This window comes from Seriola dumerili, unplaced genomic scaffold, assembly GCF_002260705.1.
Source record: "Seriola dumerili isolate Sdu_G_001 unplaced genomic scaffold, Sdu_1.0 BDQW01000068.1, whole genome shotgun sequence".
Lineage (NCBI taxonomy): Eukaryota > Metazoa > Chordata > Actinopteri > Carangiformes > Carangidae > Seriola > Seriola dumerili.
Window position 1 is genome coordinate 17,839,868 of NW_019174323.1, and position 22,998 is coordinate 17,862,865.

General features: G+C 46.1%; 1 protein-coding gene across 3 annotated transcripts in view; it reads right to left on the reverse strand.

The window, feature by feature from the left end:
* Positions 1-22,016, reverse strand: part of LOC111219742 (C-Jun-amino-terminal kinase-interacting protein 4-like) — a 27,684-nt gene extending 5,668 nt beyond the window's left edge. For 2 of the 3 annotated variants that reach the window (XM_022742506.1, XM_022742505.1), the window contains exons 1-13: positions 21,510-22,016; positions 14,258-14,378; positions 12,307-12,377; positions 11,137-11,234; positions 7,084-7,231; positions 3,680-4,079; positions 3,498-3,594; positions 3,027-3,151; positions 2,548-2,605; positions 1,822-1,974; positions 1,666-1,723; positions 1,196-1,326; positions 1,028-1,084 (exon numbers count right to left, since the gene is read on the reverse strand). In XM_022742506.1, coding sequence (XP_022598227.1) covers positions 1,028-1,084; positions 1,196-1,326; positions 1,666-1,723; positions 1,822-1,974; positions 2,548-2,605; positions 3,027-3,151; positions 3,498-3,594; positions 3,680-4,079; positions 7,084-7,231; positions 11,137-11,234; positions 12,307-12,377; positions 14,258-14,378; positions 21,510-21,809 — 1,817 coding nt within the window. In that variant the 5' untranslated portion in view covers positions 21,810-22,016. The remainder of the gene's footprint in view (positions 1-1,027; positions 1,085-1,195; positions 1,327-1,665; positions 1,724-1,821; positions 1,975-2,547; positions 2,606-3,026; positions 3,152-3,497; positions 3,595-3,679; positions 4,080-7,083; positions 7,232-11,136; positions 11,235-12,306; positions 12,378-14,257; positions 14,379-21,509) is intronic. The other variant, XM_022742507.1, reaches the window with a different exon arrangement.
* Positions 22,017-22,998: the final 982 nt, after the last annotated feature.

Here is a 22,998-nt window from a genome sequence, read left to right on the forward strand (position 1 = left end):
CACACACACACACACACACACACACACACACACACACACACACACACCAAGGCCAAACAGAACACACAAACACACACAGATAATTGTGATTCAAGATTATGCTGATACTGTATTTTAGCTGCTTGTAATTACGGTACATGTGATGGCTACATGCTAATTAGCCAATTACAACACACTGACCCCCCCTCCCTGACCACAACACACTGACCCCCCCCTCCCTGCCCACATGTTGAACACATTAAATACATCTGCAACACACATGATTCCTTCAGTCTAAGCTAACAACAGTCTAACCTCCCGTCTCCATAGCAACCCCCCCAACACACCTCCTGCACACAGACACGACACCAGGCAGAGTAAAGAGGACACACACAAACAGGGCAGGAGAGACGGTGCATCAGTCAGACTCCATGAAACACACAACAACCTGCTCCACCTGCTCTGGGAGAAAACACCTGCGTCTCAGGCTGCGACGCGTTTCACTTAAATCATCTCCGTCCACGGCGACACACCTGGAGACACATCACGTGACCGTTCACGTACTCAGACCTGAACCCTCACCTGGCTGCAGGTATCAGAGGAACAAGACCGCACGTTGTGACGTATCACGTTACCTTGACGACGCCAAAACATGTTGTGTACAACTGTGGGATCGTGACTTTTGATTTTATAATTTTTATTCCCTTCCTTCACTTCCTGTTTGTAAACAACAACAATAATAATGTCGCATCAGATCTGATGAAAGCAGATTGAGGATTTATCATCATGTCACAGTTCAGGCTCTGAACCTGTTTGTTCTGTCTTTAGCGTTAGCGTTAGCATTAGCTCCTTTCATGCTTGTTTATTAACCAATCTTCTTCTACCTTCTTCTTCTTTTTTCCCCATTTCATGGCATTACAACACTATGAACTGTGGGTAATTTCCTCAGACAGAAAGTGTGAATAAAGGGCTCCACGTCTGTGAGAGAAAACAACGTGAACCATGGTAACGCCACTGTGACCACACAGAGAAGAAAAGAGGCGCTTACAACTGCCAGAGGCTGGACTTCTTCTTCTCTGGTAGAGCTGGGTTCTCCTTCGACGCCCTGAGACACACAAGAGTCACATTAAAGGGTTTACATGACAACACCTGTGAGTGTGTGTGTGTGTGTGTGTGTGTGTGTGTGTGTGTGTGTGTGTGTGTGTGTGTGTCTCACCGGATCATCTCCGTCCATCTGACCGCCTCCTGCAGCTCCATCAGTCTCTCCTTGTACTGGTTCCTCTCCATCAGGACCCGGGCCATCTCCACCCTGGTGAAGCGCTTCCTCTGGGCTGTAGGTACATCGCTCTGAAGACACAACACAACCATGACATCACCGACGCAACACAACCATGACATCACCGACGCAACACAACCGTCACGCCACTGACGCACTGTCACCACAACACACGGCTCCTGCTACATCAGCTTTCAAGTGAAGGTTCAGGCTAGAATTCCCGCCTTGTGGTCGTCTGCCTCCGTCACTCGGACTAGTTTCAGATTACATCTGAGTGTTTTGTGAGGTCACACTGACCTTAACCTTCGACCTTTGAGCACCAAAACCTAATCAGTTCGGACAACACGAAAACGACATGCCTCCGGCTCCGACTGTCGCCAGTGAGGAGGAATAAAAATGCTTTGACTCACATCGTCCTCATTCTCAGGCTTGACTTTGTGTTTGACCTCCTCCAGCTCTCCTCGGATCCTGCAGGACAGAAAAGAGTTCAGTCCAGGATCTACAGCAGGAGATGAACTGAATCCTGATCCTGATCCTGATCCTGATCCAGATCCAGATCCACTCACTTCTTCAGTTCCTCCTCCAGCTCTTTGTTCTTCTCCTCCAGTTTGCTCTTGGCCTGATTGACAGCGTCCAGCTCTCCTCGAAGAACCTCCTTCTCACAGGACAGCTCGTCCACCTGAGCGATCAGGTCGTTCTTCACCACGTTCAAAGCGTTTCTGAAAACACACACACACACACACACACACACACAGAGGTAAATACAGGTGAGTCTGATGTCATACCTACATCACACAGAAGGTGGCAGCACTGTCCTGTCAGAGCCAACAGCTGAGACAGGAGGGTGAAGAGGAGGAACTGAGGCTGGTCTCATTAGACTAATTAACAGCAACAAACTCCTCAGTCTCACACAACAACGAGCTGCTACAGGATCAACTGCAGAGATTAACTCTGGTGTTTTCAACACGACACGAGTCACAGAGTTTAATGACTTCCTGTGTTTCTGTCTCTGATCTTTACACAACATGAGACAGAGACAGTTAAAGGTTCTGAGAGATTTTAAACAGTAACACAGCAGCGATACTGGAGAATGAAGCCACACCCCCTCTGTGTGTGATGTAATCTGAGTTTCTCTGGTCTGTGTTTTAGCAGCACGTGCATGTTAGTGCAGCGTTCAGGTGAAAGATCCTGCTCGGCCCGTGGACCGTCCAAACGAAGTGTTTGCTTTGATCCGATCAGCTGACGATCGTTTACAGAACCTTTAATAAAGGAAAGTGTTCAGTGATTCTTACTTGGTCTCCATCAGCTGAGTGTTCTCATGGATGAGATGCTCCACCTCCCGACCCATACCTGGAAAACAGATATCATCATCATCATCATCATCATCATCATCAGCTCCACAGTGAACAGTCGGATCTACAAACCTACACACTAACACTCTGTGATTCTTACCTAGAAAGTTGTAATCTGAGAGTCGTGCAGAGGAACATTAGAAACAGGTTAAAGAGAACGAAGGAGACAATGTGAACATGTGCGACCTACAGTAACACTGACTCTCACAGCACAGTGACATCACTCTCATCTATCCTGCACATCCATGAGAAAAGTCACAGAGGGACCGATACACACCAGAGAACTCGTCTGTGAGGAGTTAACGCCCGACAGCCAGAGAAGAGACAGTTCAGAGACACGACAGGGAGAAAGGTGCTTGTAACAGTGGATCATGTGACTGTGACCAAATGACAGGTAGTGAGGGGGGGGGGCTTCTCACCCAGCAGGTCAGCTCCTTCGTCGACGTCTCCGATCAGGTCGTTTCCTGCCGACGACAGCTCCTCGAACAGAGACTCAGTGTTTCTGTCGAACGCCAGGTTCTCCACGCCGCCTTTAGCCGGCGTGCTAGAGGGAAACAGGAAGAGGAGGGCGGGGGGTCATTATAATGAAGCAGGTGTGAGGCTGCAGTGTAATCACGTAGCTTAATATCACCGTCGTAACACATGTGAACACAGCTGTTAACGTTAACACTGTTTTCATTCACATCCAGAGGAACGACAGAATGAAGAGGAAGTCGTAGCAGCTGAGATGTTAAAATAATCTTTACACTCCTCTGTAAATCGACCAATCAGAGTGAAGAACAGGTGACTGTTGTTTCGTACAGTCACTAAAGCTTCAGGTTTCGGAGCAGCTGTGTGACCTGAACGTGTTGTGGTTCTGGTCTTGTCACGGGGGTCAGGGAGTCCAGTACCTGGTTCCTCTGCAGCTCTCCAGGTCCATGTCCAGTTCTGGAGTGGACTCTATGATGGCCTGCACCTCAGACTTGTCCAGGTTCTCCGCTCCATCATCTGGTGCAACCAACAGAGACAGAGACATTAGATTCACATGAGCAGACAACATACATCATCAGGGTGTGGTGACCGCAGCTCAGACCTCCACCTGTCGCAGGTGTAGCAGCAGACTCCTGACTGCCCCGCCCACTCTGACCCTGCTGTCCTTCCTGCACCGCTGAGATGTTCTTGTTGCTCTCCGGCTTCCCGCTGTTCCAGTCCAGGTTCTGGTTGAAGTCCGAAGCCCGCTCCTGGAGGGGGGTGTCCACAGACTCCATGGCCACATCTGAAGCAGCTGCAGACCCAGGTGTAGCAGAGGCAGGGCCCCCACCATGACTGGACACAGGACTCACAGTGGTGGAGGCGCCGTCATGAGGAGACAGAGGTGTGGACGCGGAGGTGGGGGTGTTGGATTTAGACGTACCGCCCTGAGAGGACATGGGGGTGTTGGACTTGGATCCTCCACCTTTGGAGCCTCTGCGGTTTGAACCAGCCAGTTCATCCTTAAGGTGGAGGGAGAGGAGGAGAAGAGGAGAAGAAGAGGAGAAGAAGAGAAGAAGAGGGAGAGGAGGAGAAGAGGGAGAGGAGGGAGGAAGACAAAGGATTAAACTTTAATCTTCATCACGTCAACATGACACGTTCTTTTGTGCAGCTGTTCACACGAGACACAACGACATCAAACATTCACCAAGTACGTTTCAAACAGTGACCTCTGCTGGATCAAAGGTGAACAACAACAACAACAACAACAACAACATCCCCACCGTCAGCAGGCTGCGACAGGAGCTCAGAGGCCCGGAGCCAGTTATCACCTGCTGCAAATGTTGAACAATGTGAGGATCACTGTTCTAATCAAAGATCTTAATTATTGATCACTATTATTGTAAACTTTTTTCTCCCTGTCAGGATCCTGTAGGAATGACTGTGATGTTTTTCCATGCAGCCATCTGATTGGTCAGTAGTTTGGTCTGATCCGGAGCAGGTTAGGAGTTCAGCATCAGTCACCATGGTGATATACCCCGGCAACAAGTTACCTCGATGACCTCAAATCCTGCTTCGTAGTCCAGATCTCAGGTTCTGTGATTATTTCGTTTATTTCACTTCACTGAAACTCCTCTCATGGTTTTATAGATGATCCATTGTCGTTGGCTCTGAAACTGACTGTTCTCACACCTGCATCTTCACCTGGCCCAGGTGATAACCAGCCAGGTGACGCTGGTTATCCAGGATCATCAGAGTCAGGCTCAGTGAAGTCAGGTACCCACAGAGAGCCGGACCAAGCTTCACACACATTCAGGCAACGAGCAACAACAACTAAAACCATGTTATAGATGTGAGTAAATCCTCTCGATGAGGATCCGAGTTCTGGTTCAGACCCATGAGAACTGACGGGTCTCACACTGTAAACACTTGAAGCAGCTGAGTCCAGACACATGCAGCTGTTAGCATCATTTCATTTAATCACACACAGTGACGTCTGCACCGCATCCACACACAGCAGGGCACAGACGCTGGGTTAGTGTGGTTCCTTCATGACAGGCCGGTCTACCTGGTCCTGATCGGCCTCCTCATTGGACAGCTTCTCCCGTGACCCTTCACCCTCCGCTCTGATTGGACAGAACTGATCCTTGGACTGAGGAACATTAAAGACCTTTATCATTAACCTGACACAAAGCAGCAGAGTGAGCTGTGTGACGTTCAGGTGTAATGACTCAGTGGAACAACACGACTGTTCTCACTAGAACCTTCTGAATGTGTCTGAGAGAACAACACACAGCCCGAGCTCCACAGGTGAACTCACAGCGAGCAGTGATTCCTCAGGTGCAGGGGGAGACCTGAGGCCGGTTGCACAAAACACCTTAGGTTAAGATTTTCCCCTCAAGTCTGAGTTTCCTTAAAATAACTAGAACTCCCGCCTCGCGGTTTAATGCCTCCGCCAAAACACTTTTTGTGGTCTCGAGATATTGTGTTCACAAGGCCAAAACCGGGTTTTGTGAGGTCACCATGACCTTGACCTTTGACCTTTGACTATCGAAGTCTAACCAGTTCATCCCCGAGTCCAAGTGAACGTTTGTGCCAAATTTGAAGAAATGACTAAAACACATGAAGAAGAGACAGCGGCTCACTGCTTTAACGTTATCAGCTTCCCAAAAGTGCTAAAGGCGGCAAATCAACGGTCTCCACGGAAACAGAAGAATTTTACTGCTGTAAAATCTCTCTCGCTGCTGCTTCAACTTTATTTTCCTTAACTAAGGAAAACTTTTAAGAGATTCTGTGCAACACCCTGAAGTAACTCCCTCAGCTGAGGAGAAATAAAACCTGAAGTGTCACATTTAAGTAGAAAACTTTTGTGCAACTGGCCCCTGGTCCCTCTGTGAATATGAACCAATCAGACACTGAGGGTGAGCAGCGTCGTGGCCTCTGGCCCCTCCCACCCTGTGTTGTTGTGATCTGGTGACTCCAGTGGTCCAGTCCTATAAATAGCACAGTGGCTGATGGGAAAGAGTCAGAGCATCCACACAGATCCCGTCACCTTGAAAAACAGATGGAGGAGGATGGAGGACCGTGAGGCGTTCACTGACCCCTGTTACACTACAGACTGTTGTTCTCTCTCTGCTCTGACTGTTTCCTTTCACTCCTCCGGTATCCATGCTGCCGTTGCTATAGTAGCACTGAGGAGCCAATGGGGGGAGAGCTTCCTTCCTGTGCTTCTCTCCTGATTTAGTCTCTTCACTAACGCTCCAAAACACACACACACACACACACACACACACACTGAGAGGGAGGGAGCATTTAATGTAAATCTCTAGAAAATGTCAAGTCAGAGGAGAAAACACAAAGACACAGCAGTGTGTCTGTACTGTGTGTGTGTGTGTGTGTGTGTGTGTGTGTGTGTGTGTGTAGACCTGAGTGATGGGGATGATCTGTATTTTACTCAAGGACTGTGTAAAGTCTTCACTTTAAAAAAAATCATCAGTCATGAAACAATCTAAAGTTTTAGTAACTTTAAATAAAAAGTCACCAGAGGTCAAAGCACCTCCTCACGCTGACAACGGTCTAATAACCAATGTAATAACCATTAATGAACGCTTATTAGTAGCTCATTAATATTCATGACGGAGCTGTTTGCAGCATCGTCTCCAACAGCAACAATGTGAAGAGACTCTGTCCTCCACCCTCCCTGAGGTTAAAGGCAGGCCCCCGAATGGTACCACTTCCCCTGGGCTCTGAGCCACACACACACACACACACACACACACACACACACACACACACACACACACACACACACAGAGGCTGCTAAAGATTCTGGGCAGCCCTCTCTCTCAATAGAAGTGTACTCTGGCACTGAGCGTCGTAGTTTGTCTCCACAGCCTCTGAAGTGTCCTGAAGATGATGATGTCATCGTCTGATCCGTGGGAAGCGCCACAGGCTGACCTCATACACAAACTTTACACTTTAACACTGCTCTCAGGACGTGTGTGTGTGTGTGTGTGTGTGTGGTACCTTGAGGCTGGTGTTGGACCGTGGGTGGCTGAGGTTGTTGAACCTCCAGGGTTCAGAGGGCGTGTCCACAGGCTCTCTCTGGAGGTCAGGGGTCACACCATCAGTCCCAGGAAGCTGGAATATGCCCATGGAGATGGGACGCTCCTTCCTGGAGACGAACAGAGGAAGGTGACGTAAAGAGAAAGAAACACAAGTGTTTGGGGAACGGACTCGGCGGTCGAGCTGCTGTTACGTAATGGGAACAGAGAGAACACAATTACCCATGAGTACACAGGAGGTGAACTGTCACCACACACAGGAAGTGAGGGTGAGTCCATCAGCTGACCAACATGCTAGCAGCTCTGTGGAGCTACACTCACCATTTACTAATTAGCACTAAACACAAAGTGCAGCAGAGGATGATGGGAAATACTTCAGTTTGAGTTCAGGTGTCAACAAAGTGAATTTGTTCATGGGAAATGTGAGTCTGGACTGAAGCGGTGACACAGACCGAGGCTGCACCATGAGCATGTGATCCACAGTGAGCAATGAGCAGAGCTCAGCAGGAAACTCCTTGCTGTATAAACTCCTCATTAGTCCGACAGCACAGGGGCACGACAGGCTGCACTGTGGGATAACAGCTTTGTCTGACACCTGCTTCACTTCTAACAGATTCTACGTTTAATTTACTTTTACTACATTAAATGAGCAGGTTGTTTCAAAATATTATCAAAACCTCAACATGACCAGATGCAATTTACAAATCACAGGAGCTGCGATGGTTTGATAAAGGTAAATGTTCGTGATGACGCGACCTACAAAGCAAACATCATCACTATCACTAAAATCATGACTCCTATCACAACATCTGTCCAAACATCTGTCCCAGTAAGACCTGATGTTGATTGTCTCTATTTTAATGTATTTTTCCAGGAAACAGTTCAGGCGACACACAACGCACTGACGGAGGCGAAGTACCATCTCCAGTTATTAAGAGTCAAATGAAGGACTTCACACTGATCTGTTACTGTCTGCAGCTCAGGTATTAAACTGGACTGATTGATTAACTGATTATTTGATAATAAGCACTAATATTCACCAGTATGTCACAATAAAGTCACATGATTTATTAGTGACATGTATGAGCTCCATATATCCCATTTTACATGAACACACCTGACGACAACATCAACATTACACAACAAGACGATATCAAAAACACCAACCTACAGAGTCTGCTGTTTAAATCACGACTCAAAACACACGTGTATAAAGCAGCTTTTAATTCCTGATTTAAATTTTAACTTTGTTCCTTTTGGTTTTATTTTCTTTTGTTGCTCCATTGATCTCATCGTTTTAACACACGAACTACACGTTGCCTCTCTTCTATGTTTTGTTTTTATGTTTGTACAGAACTTTGTAACTTTGTTTTGAAAAGTGCTGTATAAATAAAGTTATTATTTTTATGACAGAAAGAGAGAGAGAGAGACAGAGAGAGGTTCACTCTGCTGACTCACTGTGCAGCTGCTTTCAAACACTATTCAGAGAGCAGGCAGATTTTTCTTTGGCGGGGTTTTATCCTAAAACACACACACTCTAACTAACTCTAACTAACTCTAACTAACTCTAACTAACTCTAACTAACTCTAACTCTAACTAACTCTAACTAACTCTCACTAACCCTCATATTCAGTCCTGGACAAACTGATAATACTAGACTAATAGTTTGGACGTAAACCTTGTGAAACCTTATGAACCATAATAAGTTTTAACAACTTGGCAGCTCACTGCAGGAGATCACATTCAGACGTCCATTAACCAGCAGCTCTAACACTGACACACCACCCTCCTCTGCCTCAGCAGGTCCACAGCAGCAGCTCCTCTCACTCCACTGACTCCCGAACAGTGTGAGCAGAACAATGGCTGCCACAGAGAAAACAGCAGCCACTGATGAAAAGCTGCAGCCCAACAACACAATGGACACAACCATACTGAGAACAGAGGTCACACACAGGCCACTGATGGTGAGCAGAGAGTCTCTGTCTGATCTGAACACACACCAACAGTCACTCAGTGTCAGGTCGCTGTTCCAGCAGATGATGAGAATCATAAACACTTCACTCGGCCGTAGATACACCTCTCTCTCTCTCCTGACCTACTTTACCGTCTGCCTGTATCACACCCACATGGCAGCCGCTCAGCCTCCACACACACTCAGACAGGACACACACACTCTGTACCTGCTGGGCCGGGGGATGGAGGGTAAGGACGGCAGGGCAGGTAAGCTGCCGGTGGACACGGAGTAGTGGACCAGCAGCAGCACCGACAGAGACACCAGCACAGCTGAGTTGATGACCACAGCTCCCCCCACGAAGCCAAACACAAACAGCAGCATACACCCGGGGCTCATGGCCCCCCCAGATCATGGCCCAGTGCCTCGCGAGGACCAGGAGGTTGGGGGGCACAGACGATGAAAGCAGGTGAGGTGGAGGGGGGTCACCGAAGCTCTAGATCAACTCTGTGAGACAGGTCAGAGACGCTGCGTCCGTCCAGCTGCAGCTAGAGACCGAGTGCGGGCCAAACACAGAACGGTCTGCCAGCAGAGGTACCAGCAGCAGTCAGCAACAACAGCCAGTAACAACAGTCAGTAACGGTCAGCAGCAGTCAGCAGCAGTAATCCTGGAGGCTCCAGCAGCAGCAGTGATTGAGCAAAGCAGAGCAGTGGATCAGACTCTCCTCCTTCGCTCAGATGCAGCTCGGCTGCTGCTGTTCAGTCTAGAACAGTCTGACGCTCTCCCTCTCTCTCTCCCTCTCTCTCTCCCTCTCCCTCTCTCACTCTCTCTCACTCTGTGAACCCTCCACCCCTCCCTCTGTCTCTCTCTCTTTTGGATGCTGAGGCAGCTCGTTCCATATGCCTCCTCTCAGGCGACAGCCTATTGGCTGCCAAACAGGCAGACTGATCAATCAAAGAGTGTGTGTGCTGTGTCTGTATGTGTGTGTCTGTGTATGAGAGAGAGGGGGAGAGAGAGAGAGAGAGAGAGAGAGAGAGAGAGAGACATTGGCAGTGTGTCTGCATTAGAGGAATAGTGAGGGGGAGGGAAACACAGGGGCTGAATGCACAGACATTAAAATGCTGCACAGTACAGAACCACACTGTCACACACACTGTTACACACTTACACACTGTTACACACACTGTCACACACACTGTCACACACACAGTCAAACACTTACACACTGTTACACACACTGTCACACACTGTCACACACACTGTTACACACACACTGTCACACACACTGTCAAACACTTACACACTGTTACACACACTGTTACACACACTGTCACACACACTGTCACACACACAGTCAAACACTTACACACTGTTACACACACTGTCTCACACACTGTCACACACACTGTCACACACACTGTCTCACACACTGTCTCACACACTGTCTCACACACACTGTCACACACACACACACTGTCACACACACACTGTCACACACAGTTACACACACTGTCACACACACAGTCAAACACTTACAAACTGTTACACACACTGTCACACACTGTCTCACACACACTGTCACACACACTGTCACACACACACTGTCACACACAGTTACACACACTGTCACACATTGTCACCATCCTGTAACACACGCACTGGTTCACACACACTGTCACACACTGTCTCACACACACTGTCACACACACTGTCACACACACTGTCTCACACACTGTCACACACTGTCACACACACTGTCTCACACACTTTTTTTTTACTTTTATTTTATTTTTTATAGTTTTCATTTCTTGTTTCTTTAATGGCTGTTGGACTGTATACTTGTCTGTATATGTGTTTGCTCTGATGAGCTGTTCACTACATATATGAGAGCAGTGACATTAAACTACAGTTAGAATCTGATGAGATATTCACAGAGATCAAAGGTCAAAGGTCCTTTGATCTTAATGTTTCAGGTTCATCGTTGGCAGGACTGAACTGTTCTATGTTTGTGTTGATCTACACCGACACAGTGATTGTGGTGGTGTGGTGTTGGTGGTCTCACCGTGTTCTGGATGATGTGCCTGTATCTGGCGGCTCTGCTGGTGTCACTGGGTGCTGGTGTTTGGTCCGCTCCAGATGTTCCATGTAGCTGTGGATCATCTGGACAGAACAGGAAGACATTTATACAAGTTTTACAATCTGTGTCAGAGAGCTATGATGATGTTATTGTAGAAATGGTCACGGAGAGCTCCGTCTAAAACGGTCTGGTTACTATGGTAACTCACGCTGACACACACCTGTGACAGTCAGCTTCACAGTGGATGTTGTGATGTGTCGGTGACAGCTGTTATCTCTTCATTATTATTGAGATGAGCTGCTGTTTGACTCTGAGACGTCTGTCAGTGATGATAATGGAGCACAGGCTCATGTCCAGATGCTACATGCTCTGCTCCATCACTCAAAGGTCAGAGGTCAGAGGTCAGCTCTGTACCTCTGAGTTTCCTTCACCAACACAACACAGGACTAAACCTGATTGTTTCTAAACTGAGTCAGGTGTTCATCAGACTGTAAATAAAGATGGACGTCGCCTCCATGACGTCACACACAGGTTTCTGAAGAGAGAACTGCTCTACCGTCGCCATCTTGGCAGTGTCTGACTCCGCCCCTAACTCCCAGCAGATCCAAAAATGGTCAAAGAGAAGTGGCATGTGTGGAGCTGAGCCTTTGTGGCATGCATACACTCACCCACCTGTCACTCAAAGAGGCCACACCCTCAATGATTCATAACTCTAAGCCTTAATAAAATGGGTGAGTCAACAGGTGAGTTATATGAGCAGCTGTCCTGAAGCAGGAAATCAGCCGTAGAGACCAAAACTAACGACTCACCATCATTTCATTTATACCTCTCTTGTCCTCTGCTGACGTGTATTTGAACAGTTCTTCAGGAGCCACATTCACAGTCAACAGGTGATGAACTGAACTCAGGTAAGTTGACCTCTCTGTGACCTTTATGACCTCTCAGATTCATGACAGCCTGCACTCACACCTCTCCTCCACTCAGGTTGTTTTCACCTCTGAGCCTCGGTGGATTCATGTGAGTGTGTGTGTGTGTGTGTGTGTGTGTGTGTGTGTGTGTTTCTGAATCACGCCGTACATGCAGAGGAAACGGAAAAGTCATCATCATCACTGGTTATCGAGGACATGAATGTGAGACTGAATGAATGCAGCTCACCTCGGTGTGTCTTTGATGAAGAGCATTATACTCCTTTTTGAGCTCAGCCTCTCTCTCCTCAAACCTGCTGACTGAAGAGAGAAAACAGTCAGTCACATGATCAGAGCAGTCACATGATCACACCCAGACTCACTCTGAATAACCAGCTTCATCCACTTCTTCTGTATGAATTCACTGATGTGATTAAACAAACATTAAATCACTTCATGCGGTAATGGAGTTACTGCAGTTACATCACAGAGTGAAAGCACCTCAGTTAGAAAGTGTCTGAGGAGCTACACTCTGTGTAACAGCTCCACCTAGTGGCCAATGTGCACCACATTTGTGTGGCGCAGCAAACTACTGACCCAAGTTTAGTGTTAATCAGACTGACCTATGTGTGGACGTGACATCACTTCCTCTGTACGAGTACAAGTGTTTCCTTTATCACGTTTGGATTTTCAGTCTAAAAATTCTCAACAACTTGTGATCATGAGAGAACACAGATGATACGAAGTAATAATAATAATAATAATAATAATAATAATAATAATAATAATAATAATAATAATAATAATAATAATAATGGTGCAATAACAACAACCCCCTCATTCTGTGTTTGTACCTTTCCTCCAGAACACTGAGGAGGAACAGACACAAAACACTCCACCTGTAACAGGTTGAACAGCTGATAGAAAGAGGAACTGGTGGTAAATCAGTGGAGCGTAAACACAGGTGTGTTATAAAGGTGTGTAGAGTAAAAGGAAGTGATGTAACATGAAGAGAGTGAACAAATTAAAAAATAATATGATATGAGCATCAAGAGCTGGTTCTGGAGGAAATGTTCAAACGTCTACCTCAGTCTTTGATAAATAACTCAAATGATTAATCAATTATCACAATATTTACTAATTACCCCCCTATGAATGAGTGAATGAGTGTGAACATTAAATGGAGTTGACAGCTGAACATTATGAGGTCGGACTGCGTGCGTTCAGATCAGTGACTTCCTGCTGACAGTGAAAACACAATTACACACAAATCAAACACACAAAACAGAGAAACAGGAAGTGTCACATCCAAAGATATAAAAACAAAACTGCTGACACGTCTCAGATTTTTCCCCGAATTGACCGAGGTGTGTAACAGTCACACACTGTCGACGGCGCAGTCATGCACACATCATGAGGGTTGTCTCTGGTCTGCACCGTCTCTACTTCAGGTCCAATATTCATTCACAAAACAGAACCATTTGGGTGAAAAGATGGAATTATGAAACAATCACAATTTTAAATGTTTTAAAACTTGCAGTGTTTTTTTCCCCTCATATTAAGGTCTGTCACTTTGATAATCCAATGATAGGAACTTTTATGTCGTCGCCGGGCCACATCATACACTTGTTTCCTATCTCAGTCTGATTGTGCGCTAACTGATCACATCCATGGCAAAAACTGGAGAATCAAAATGGATAGCTGGTCAGCAACAGGAAGAGTTAAAGAGACAGATGTTGATCTCTCCTCTGTCAAACAAAAAAGAAGAACTGAGCTTCCTCCGCTTCAGTTCAGTCCTGAGTGTTCGATCTTTAGCATTAAAATAAAAAGTGCTCAGGGGCTTACAGGGTCGGATGTGGACCGCCAACATGAGTTAGAAAAGGTTGAGAACCACTGGTCCACATGTTCTCCCCTCCACCCTAGTCATATGGTTCGTCCTCACTCTCTCACACTCACACACACACACACACACTCACACACTCACACACTCTCACACACACACACACACACACACACACACACACACACACACAATGTCGATAATGATCACAGCTCACACTCTGCAGACAAACACCGTTACTGAGGGTCTTTATTCAGTCCATCTGCCCTCTGGCTTATCAGCTGTCACAAGACCTGCACACTGTCCGTGTGTGTGTGTGTGTGTGTGTGTGTGTGTGTGTGTGTGTGTGTGATGGACTTACTCTGATCTGCATAGTTTTTAGTCTTCAGCTCCAGGTGCCGACTCTGAGACTCCAGCAACACCAGTCGACCCTGGAGGTCCTTCTTCTCTCCCTCCTGAGAGTCTTCTAGAGCGATGTACCTCTGCAGACAGAGACAGAGACAGTCACTCTCAGAGTTAGTGAGTATACCTGTAAACCTGTATACCTGTAGGTCCAGTGAGGGCTGATGGTTTGTGTTTCTGCCTCAGGACACAGAGAAGCCAGGTGTGTGTGTGAGATCAGCCAGTATCTGAATCACAACCATCACAGTCTACAACATTAAACATGACGACAGTGACCAAGAGTCAGAGAGGAGACGTTTGGACTAAATGTTGTTCATGTGTGTTGGTGCCAGAGAGAAACACACTCTGTCCTCTGTTACAGTCATCTAACCGCTCCCTACAACAGGTGCACAGCACCACAGCAACAGTCTGTATATATATACACACACACACACACACACACACACACACAGTGTTGATGTCAGTGTGAAGGTTGTTTTTTCAATCTTCACAGCAGCTGTTGTCACTAACCTCACTCCTGCTCTCAGGGGATGTTGAGCTCTGTGACTGATTTTACAGCAGAGGAAACACACAGAGGAGTGTGTTCTGAACACAAACACACACACACTGTAAAATGATCATTATGATTAGAATAATATTCATAATCAGTGCAGCAGCTGATGTCAGTGGACAGAGACAGAGTCAGAGGAGACCTGATCCACTTCACACTGTGAGTTCATGAGTTCAGATGAAACTTTAATGAGCTCTGAGAAAGTGGATCAAATAACAAGAACAGAAACCGTTTCAATAAAAGAGGAGAACATCATCAGATAAACTGTGACTGAACCACAGATCCAGAGTTTAACCTTGTTAACTGCAGTGAACCAATGAATCTCATAAAAACAGATTCAGGGTTTCATACATCACAAACCGAAAGAACCAATCCTGTCAACTTGTGGGGACGGGGGGCGGGGCTAAATACACCTGAAACCTCATCAGTACAGAGAGTGAGAGTTAGCATTAGCACAACTGCTAACACTATGTCAACCCACTGCCAGTTACAAGCTAACAAACAACATAAACAAATAAAAGATGCTAACTATGCTAACGGTTCTGACCCGTCTGCTAGTCTCTGGTTCTGGTCTCAGACTCCTCCTCTGAGTCTGGGTCTGGGTCTGACTGAGGCTCCAACATGTGGCTGAGTCTCTCTGATGTTTCCTCCTCTCACCATCTTGATGCTCTCTGCTCTCTCACCTGTCCACCTGGAGCCAGCAGGTGGTGGGCGGGGCTCAAGGCCTGATCCAGGTTTGAGCTTCAGACCCAGTTTAATGTGTGAAAACGTGTCAAACTAAATATGATCACAGAGTTTAAAACATGACAGGAGGAACTGTAATACACTGTGTGAATATGAGTTACAACCTTCATTATAATATGAAGAATTATAAGTGTGTGTATGTGTGTGTGTCATGTATTGATCAGCTGATCAGCTGAGTCAGGCTCGTGCTAACAGGCGGAGAGCTCTCCATGTCTGTAAACATGCAGTCTTGTGATGTGGGTACCGGCTGTGGACGGGGGCCCCGTGGTCGGGCCGGGGGCGGGGTGTGGATGTCATTTGTGCGGAGATGAGGATCACCTGGTTCTTCACACACGAGTCACATTGAGACTAGAGGTGAGGAACAGAGGTGTTGGTTCAGGACACTGGTTTAAACACAATCACTCATTGATGGTGGAGGTCTCTCTCTCTCTCTCTCTCTCCCTCCCTCTCCCTGTGGCTCCTCAGCTGTTTCAGAGAGGAGCACTTGATTTACCATGAACCACCTCTGAGGTGACAAACAACAAAAGGACTGAAGAACTTATTGTGAAGTTTGAGTTAGTTTACATAAATGGCTGCAATGTGCACCCCCCCACCCCCCCCCCACCCCACCCCCCCCCAGTGAGGTCTGGAAAGTCCCAGGAGCATCTTAAGACCTGAAGTCCTGCTACTAAAGCAGCATTTCCCATGTAAATCTAATAAGAGCATTAACATAGCACTGGGCTGGACTACAGCCGGCTGGCTCCTGGGGTGGGGGTGGGGGTGGGGGGGTGCACTCCTCCTCAGACTTACATCCATTAACCCTTACAGACTCAACACTGTAACAGACTGTAGAGACTGCGTGGATGACGCAGGCCGACGCCCCCTCCTCCACATTCATCAGAACAATCCCAGCATCCTCTCGCCCTGCTGCTCGTCATATGAGGCCTGTGCATGACAGCGCTCCAGAGAATGAGTGTTCCAGCAAGTTAACGTGCACTCTTCCCCCCACACTGCACAGATAAGGCTCCCTTTGTCCCAACACACACACACTCTCTCTCTCCCTCACACACACACACACACACACACTCACACACTCAACTGACAGAAATCAACTCCTGCTGGTGTGTGGTTGGCTCATCTGGGAAAACTGTGGAGTTTTAAGGTCACGACCTCCAGACACACATCATGATGACACAGTGAATAATACGGATGCTATGAGAGTCATTTTGATGAGAACATGTTAGAGACTGTAAATCCACTCACTGACAGTCGTCACAGCTATGTGAAGCTGTAGTCACAGCAGTGCTTTAAGCTACATGCTAACGTGCTAACATGCTGATGTTTAGCAGGTATAATGTTCACCATGTTTTCCATATTACTTTAGCTTGGCCTGGTTAGCATGCTAACATTAGCTAATTAGCACTAAACACAAAGAGCAGCAGAGGCTGATGGGAAAGTCATAAAGCATGAACCTGATGATGGTGGTAGAGGTCATTAGAGTTCATCCTGAGGGGAACACGAACGTCTGAACCACATTTCAAAGCAACCAACAGCTGTCCACACATTTCACCAAACATCAGATTATCAATGACTCTCAGTGTCTCTGTTCATCCGGTACATGTTCAGATATTTTACTTGAGAAGTTAAAACTCTGCTGAGCTGCAGGAAAACACGCGTCTGAACAAGACTTCATGGAGTCCATCTGATGGTTGATGAGATGTTTTAGTCTGGACCAAAGTTCTGGATCAACTGACCAACCAACTGACCGACCGACACATTCACTGACACTGTTGTCTCCATCTGTCTAATCCTAAACCATCCTCATGATCATATGAGGCAGTGCTACAGAACACTACAGGACCTGACTGTGACCCGCGTCCTGACAGATTTGATGTTAATGATTGATGATGATCGGTCAGCTGGACTCTGTGGAGCAGGTCCTGACTGGACAAAAGAACCGAGGGAGGTTTTCCTCAAGAATTTCCTGCCTTGCCTTTTCCTCCTGTGTTCAGACAAACCACTGAGAGGAGGTTCCTCCTCCTCCTCCTGCTGCTGCTCCTCCTCCTCTGGGCCGGGGGCAGCAGCAGCAGGACTCGGCTCACACTGTGTTTGTTTGGTAAAATTAATCTGACTCTTTGCCTCCAGAGCGACTCGTCGGCCTAATGAGAAGCTTAATAACCCAGGCTGCTTATGTCTCTCCTCTGAGTGGGCAGTTGTTGTGGTGCTGGGGGAAACTACTTACTTTTATTCACCTTTAATTAACCACAAATTAGTTTATAAATGTATCAACAGTTTGGCCCCAGAGTTTCTCTCCAGACACATTACACAGACTGTACTTCACAATCAATTAATTTCAGTCTAGTATTTTACTCTACTGCCACATCTGTAGTGTGTTGTGATTCCATGATAATGCAAACAGGTTGTGACTCTGTACATGTAAAAACTCAACGAGAGTCAAGAGCTGAAAAAGAGCAGCAGCTATAAAATCTCAGGTTCACGCTCTGTATGAGAACAATGTCCAACTGCATCGTCTCTATTAAATAAATAAACAAACTAAAACTTCATGTCCGAGGAAAAGACTTGACAGTATTGATCTACTATTCATTCAACACGTTTTCAGGAGTATTCAGTGTTAATTCACCTGCATAGAAACACCTGTAGAGGAGACTGTCACCACTTCCTGCTGATCATATCCACCCTTCATTTACTGAGAGTCTGGATTCTCCTTCCTGTTCGTTTCACCTCATTCATTTAACTGTGATAATGACACAAATATATTCATGAATCCAAACGAGCAAAAAACTGTTCTCCGTCAGCTCTACTGTTCTCCATCATCTCTACTGTTCTCCGTCAGCTCTACTGTTCTCCGTCAGCTCTACTGTTCTCCATCAACACTACTGTTCTCCATCAACACTACTGTTCTCCATCAGCTCTACTGTTCTCCATCAACTCTACTGTTCTCCGTCAGCTCTACTGTTCTCCATCAACACTACTGTTCTCCGTCAGCTCTACTGTTCTCCGTCAACTCTACTGTTCTCCGTCAGCTCTACTGTTCTCCATCAACACTACTGTTCTCCGTCAACTCTACTGTTCTCCGTCAGCTCTACTGTTCTCCGTCAACTCTACTGTTCTCCGTCAGCTCTACTGTTCTCCGTCAACTCTACTGTTCTCCATCAGCTCTACTGTTCTCCATCAGCTCTACTGTTCTCCGTCAGCTCTACTGTTCTCCGTCAACTCTACTGTTCTCCGTCAGCTCTACTGTTCTCCGTCAACTCTACTGTTCTCCATCAGCTCTACTGTTCTCCGTCAGCTCTACTGTTCTCTGTCAACAAACTCTTAAATAATAACTGTGATTTTCTTAAATTTTAATTTAATGGTTGATTTTTCAGTCAGGACTAAAGAAAACAGGATTCATGAGTTCACAGTTTAAACTGTGGTGTGTGTGTGTGTGTGTGTGTGTGTGTGTGTGTGTGTGTGTGTGTGTTCAGGGTGATAATCACAGTCCTCCTGCTGTCACTTTCTCTGTATAAGTAACAATCAAATACCAATGAGATAAACACTTATTGTTACAAGGTGAATTTTTTGGCTGTTTACATTTCACCTCGTGTGCACTGAGCTGATCCTCTGGAGCCGATCATGTGACCTGTGATCTGGAGGAGGGAATCCTCTGTTACCATGTGCCAGTGTGTCTAACAGCTGTGACTGATGCAGCTCAGACATAGTGAACACCTCAACTCCTCTCTGCTACAGTCGCACAGGTCACAGCCTGACTGATGGCACTGAACCTGCGACACAGAACTGAAACTCCCATGAGCAACAAGTCAGGACAGAACTAATGGACTCTGCTCTGTGACCTGTTGAGCTCGTCATTCAACATTTACCTGTCGAGTGCTGAGGAGCAGCACAAACTGCAGCTGTCATGACACATAAATACATTAATAAGATAATTATCCCCAGCTGTGAATCTGCATGAGCGTGTGTGTGTGTGTGTGTGTGTGTGTGTGTGTGTGTGTGTGCACCATTAGCATTGTGGTGCTACAGAGACGCCCCGACCTACAAATCATATTCTCCAGACGTGAAGGAACAAGAACAAAAATTCACATCGTCATCATTTTTATATTTTTTCAGTGAAAATGAAAAAACGATCTCTCCAACTGAAATTGCAATATCTGCCAAAATAATCACAATGATTCTTTTTTTCCCCTTTTTTTGCATATTGTGCAGAACTATTCACAGGTGTTCATATGTTTCATAAATACAGTAAATCATAATTCATGTCAGCAGTAGCAACACCTTACACCAATCAGAGGTCATTAAGATTAAGGTGAGTGTGTGCATATGTAAAGACAAAGTGGCTCCTGCAGACCATCTACTCTCTCAACACCTGCAGCTACTATTATTATTATTATTAGTCTAATTATTATCATTGTTGGTGTTCTTATTGTTAATATCAGTTCTCTTATTGTCTATTCATTGTTATTACTGGTCTTATGCTCTCTCAGAGACCTCCAACTGAACCAGCGTCAGGGTTGAAGGAGGGTGAGTCCTTCCCTCCACTGTGACCGGGTGGTCTCTGATGGGGGGACTGCCATCTGGTCCTGGTCTGTATGGACGGTGCCTTGAGAAAACTTGTGTATAAATAAAGCTGAGTTGAATTGAATAAAGTCTGAAGTGAGCTGAAAAGAACAAAGCATCCATTCACTGCTCAGTTAAACAGCTGTTTAACTTCGACAACAACTGTGACCTCGTGATTCCTGGAGCTGGCTCCTGTTCTAACCTGTGGTAAGGTCACTGTACACAGTCACCAGGACAGGGTGAGGGGGACAGGGTGAAGGGGACAGGGTGAAGGGGACAGGGTGAAGGGGACAGGGTTAGTCTGATGTGAATGCCAGTGTGTTTTTAACCTTTCCATTTTACAGATGTTCCCTTTTTTATTTACAAACATAGACAAATGAATCACAGATACCTTAGAAGAGATCTGATTATCACCTGTATCATCGTCCATCATCACACTGTGACTGAGGGTCCTACAGCTCAGAGTCTCATCACAGCAGAAGTGATTATAAAATATTACACAGCTGCAAGTTTGAACTCAACTGTACAGGTGCTAACATCTGTACAGAGTGACCCACTGTCACATGAGGGACTGTGCAGGACAGAACCAGGACCCGACAACAAGATTAACACCCAAAACTGAGTCTGACCTCAGACCTGTTGTTGCGCAGAGTCATAACTACAGGAAACATGTTAGTGTCCAGAAATAGACTGTGTGTGTGTGTGTGTGTGTGTGTGTGTTGCCAGTAAGTGTCCCATCACCGGTCAAATGACGGGACTCAGGGCTGAGCTTCAGTCAGACTGTCTTTAGACATGACGCTCACTCAGTTTGTTTAGAGACAAATCAGTGTGTGGGTTCCATGTATCTGAGGCTGGACTTGATGCTGTGTTCACGTGCAGCTCTGAGATCCACAGTGACATAAACTTTCAGCTACAGGACAGTTTGTTCCTCAGTGCTGTTGATCACATTTTATCAGAAACTATCGATCCGTCCTTTAGGAAACATCCGACCATGAGACTGTGATTGTTTTCACTACATTTCACTTTTAGGAAAAGCTTTTTTTTTTTTCTTCCGCTTAAACAGCGGACGTCGGGCCGTTGCAAGTACAGACGACCACTTTATAAAGTGTGGTTCTCCCATAATCTGCTTTGTGGGGGTCCTGTCACTGAGCCGATTCAAACAACAGGTTATATACTTCAGAAAAAGTACTACTTGGTGATTGATCAGATTTGATATATGATTGATCAGCATCGGGAATGTGAATTGCCAGATTTTTTAAATTGAGTTCGGCGATAAATCTTTTCGACCCGAAGTCCATAACACGAGCCTTTAATCTATAATCCGGGTTATGAGTGAGTTTGGCGGCTGTGTGCTGGAACCCACCTCCTCTGCGTGTTTCCTCAGAGCCTTCTCTCGCTCGTACTGGGTGACCAGCTGCTCGTTGTCCTCCTTCAGCAGCTCCAGCTCCACTTCGTGCTCCTGGTTCACCGCGAACACCGAGTCCAAGTTCTCCAGCACGGCGACGACCAGCGGCATCAGCTCCTTCACCACGTCCTCGTCGTATTTCTCTATCAGCCGTTCAAACTCTCGGTAAATCGAACTGGCCAGACCCGAGACCCGGTCGGACATCATGGTAGAGTTACCGGAGTCGTCCTGGTAGAGGACTACGCTGTCCAGCTCCATTTTTCCTGCCTCCTCTGGCACTTCTCTCCCAGCTAACGTTAGAGAAACAGGCTGCCCGCCGTCCGACTTTAACCGCGAAACAACCGAGTTTCTAAATCATGTCTGACCGCCGTTCGTCGCTCGGAGACGCCGCGCCTCATTAACAGAGTCCGTGTTCTTCAGTCTGGACGGTGGACTCGGAGCTGCTAGCCTGAAGCTAGCTGCACTGAAAAGTCTTTACTTGGCTCCTGATTAGTTTCCCTGTCCAACAGATGAGCTCCTGCTGCTGCCTTCACGTGCTGTCGGACAGATGGAGACCGTCGGAGTAGTAATCACTAGAGAAGATGATGGTTTTTCATCTGAGTAATTCAAGAGAAGTCAGAGGTGGAGGCTCTTAAAGCTAACAGGATAATTTCTTCGGACCTGTTGCTGATATAGTTTCTGTTGTGTGACGTTTAAGGGGCGGAGAACAAACCGTATCAACCGATTAAAGCAAAGACAAATCATTTATCTGTAGATTTTTCTTCATTTACAGGCATGAAGATGATGTTTGTTTCCAATCACTTTATGTTCCGCTGTAATTTATCACATTTAGCACCGTGGTTAATGACTTTTCCTCCTGTCATTCACACATGTGGCTCAAACACAACAGTCGTGTTGCTCTAATGTGCCATTTATCATAGTTTCAAAACCTAAAGTAGAAAAACATGTAGTTGAACAAACTTTGATTCCTTACAGACTCTCGGCACTGGAATTTACCACATCCCAGGGGTCACGTGAAGATGTCATGTGTCGGTGACGGGACGTCGTGGTGACGTCACATTCTAAGGAGGGCTGGGAGGGAGAATAAAAACTACAACTTCTGTTAGTGATCTATTTATTAGGAACATTTTATAACTAACATGACTTTTCACTCCATAGATACCTTATATGGAACAATAAAGACATCAAGACAAAAATAAAACTTTTTCTTTTTTCTTTTTTATGGCAAATTAACAGTTGGCCAGTTACATAATCAATTATTATCTTACAAGGAATTTCTTGATAATAGTAGTAATAAAAATAACAGCATGGAGAATGTGATACATACAGTATCAAACACAAGTGTAAGGAGATGTCTTTCAAGATATTGGACAGAATTTATCCAGTTAAACATGTTAGAAAGATTAAAGCTGGATATTGATTCTAAGTTTGATTTTGTGGTCTAGAA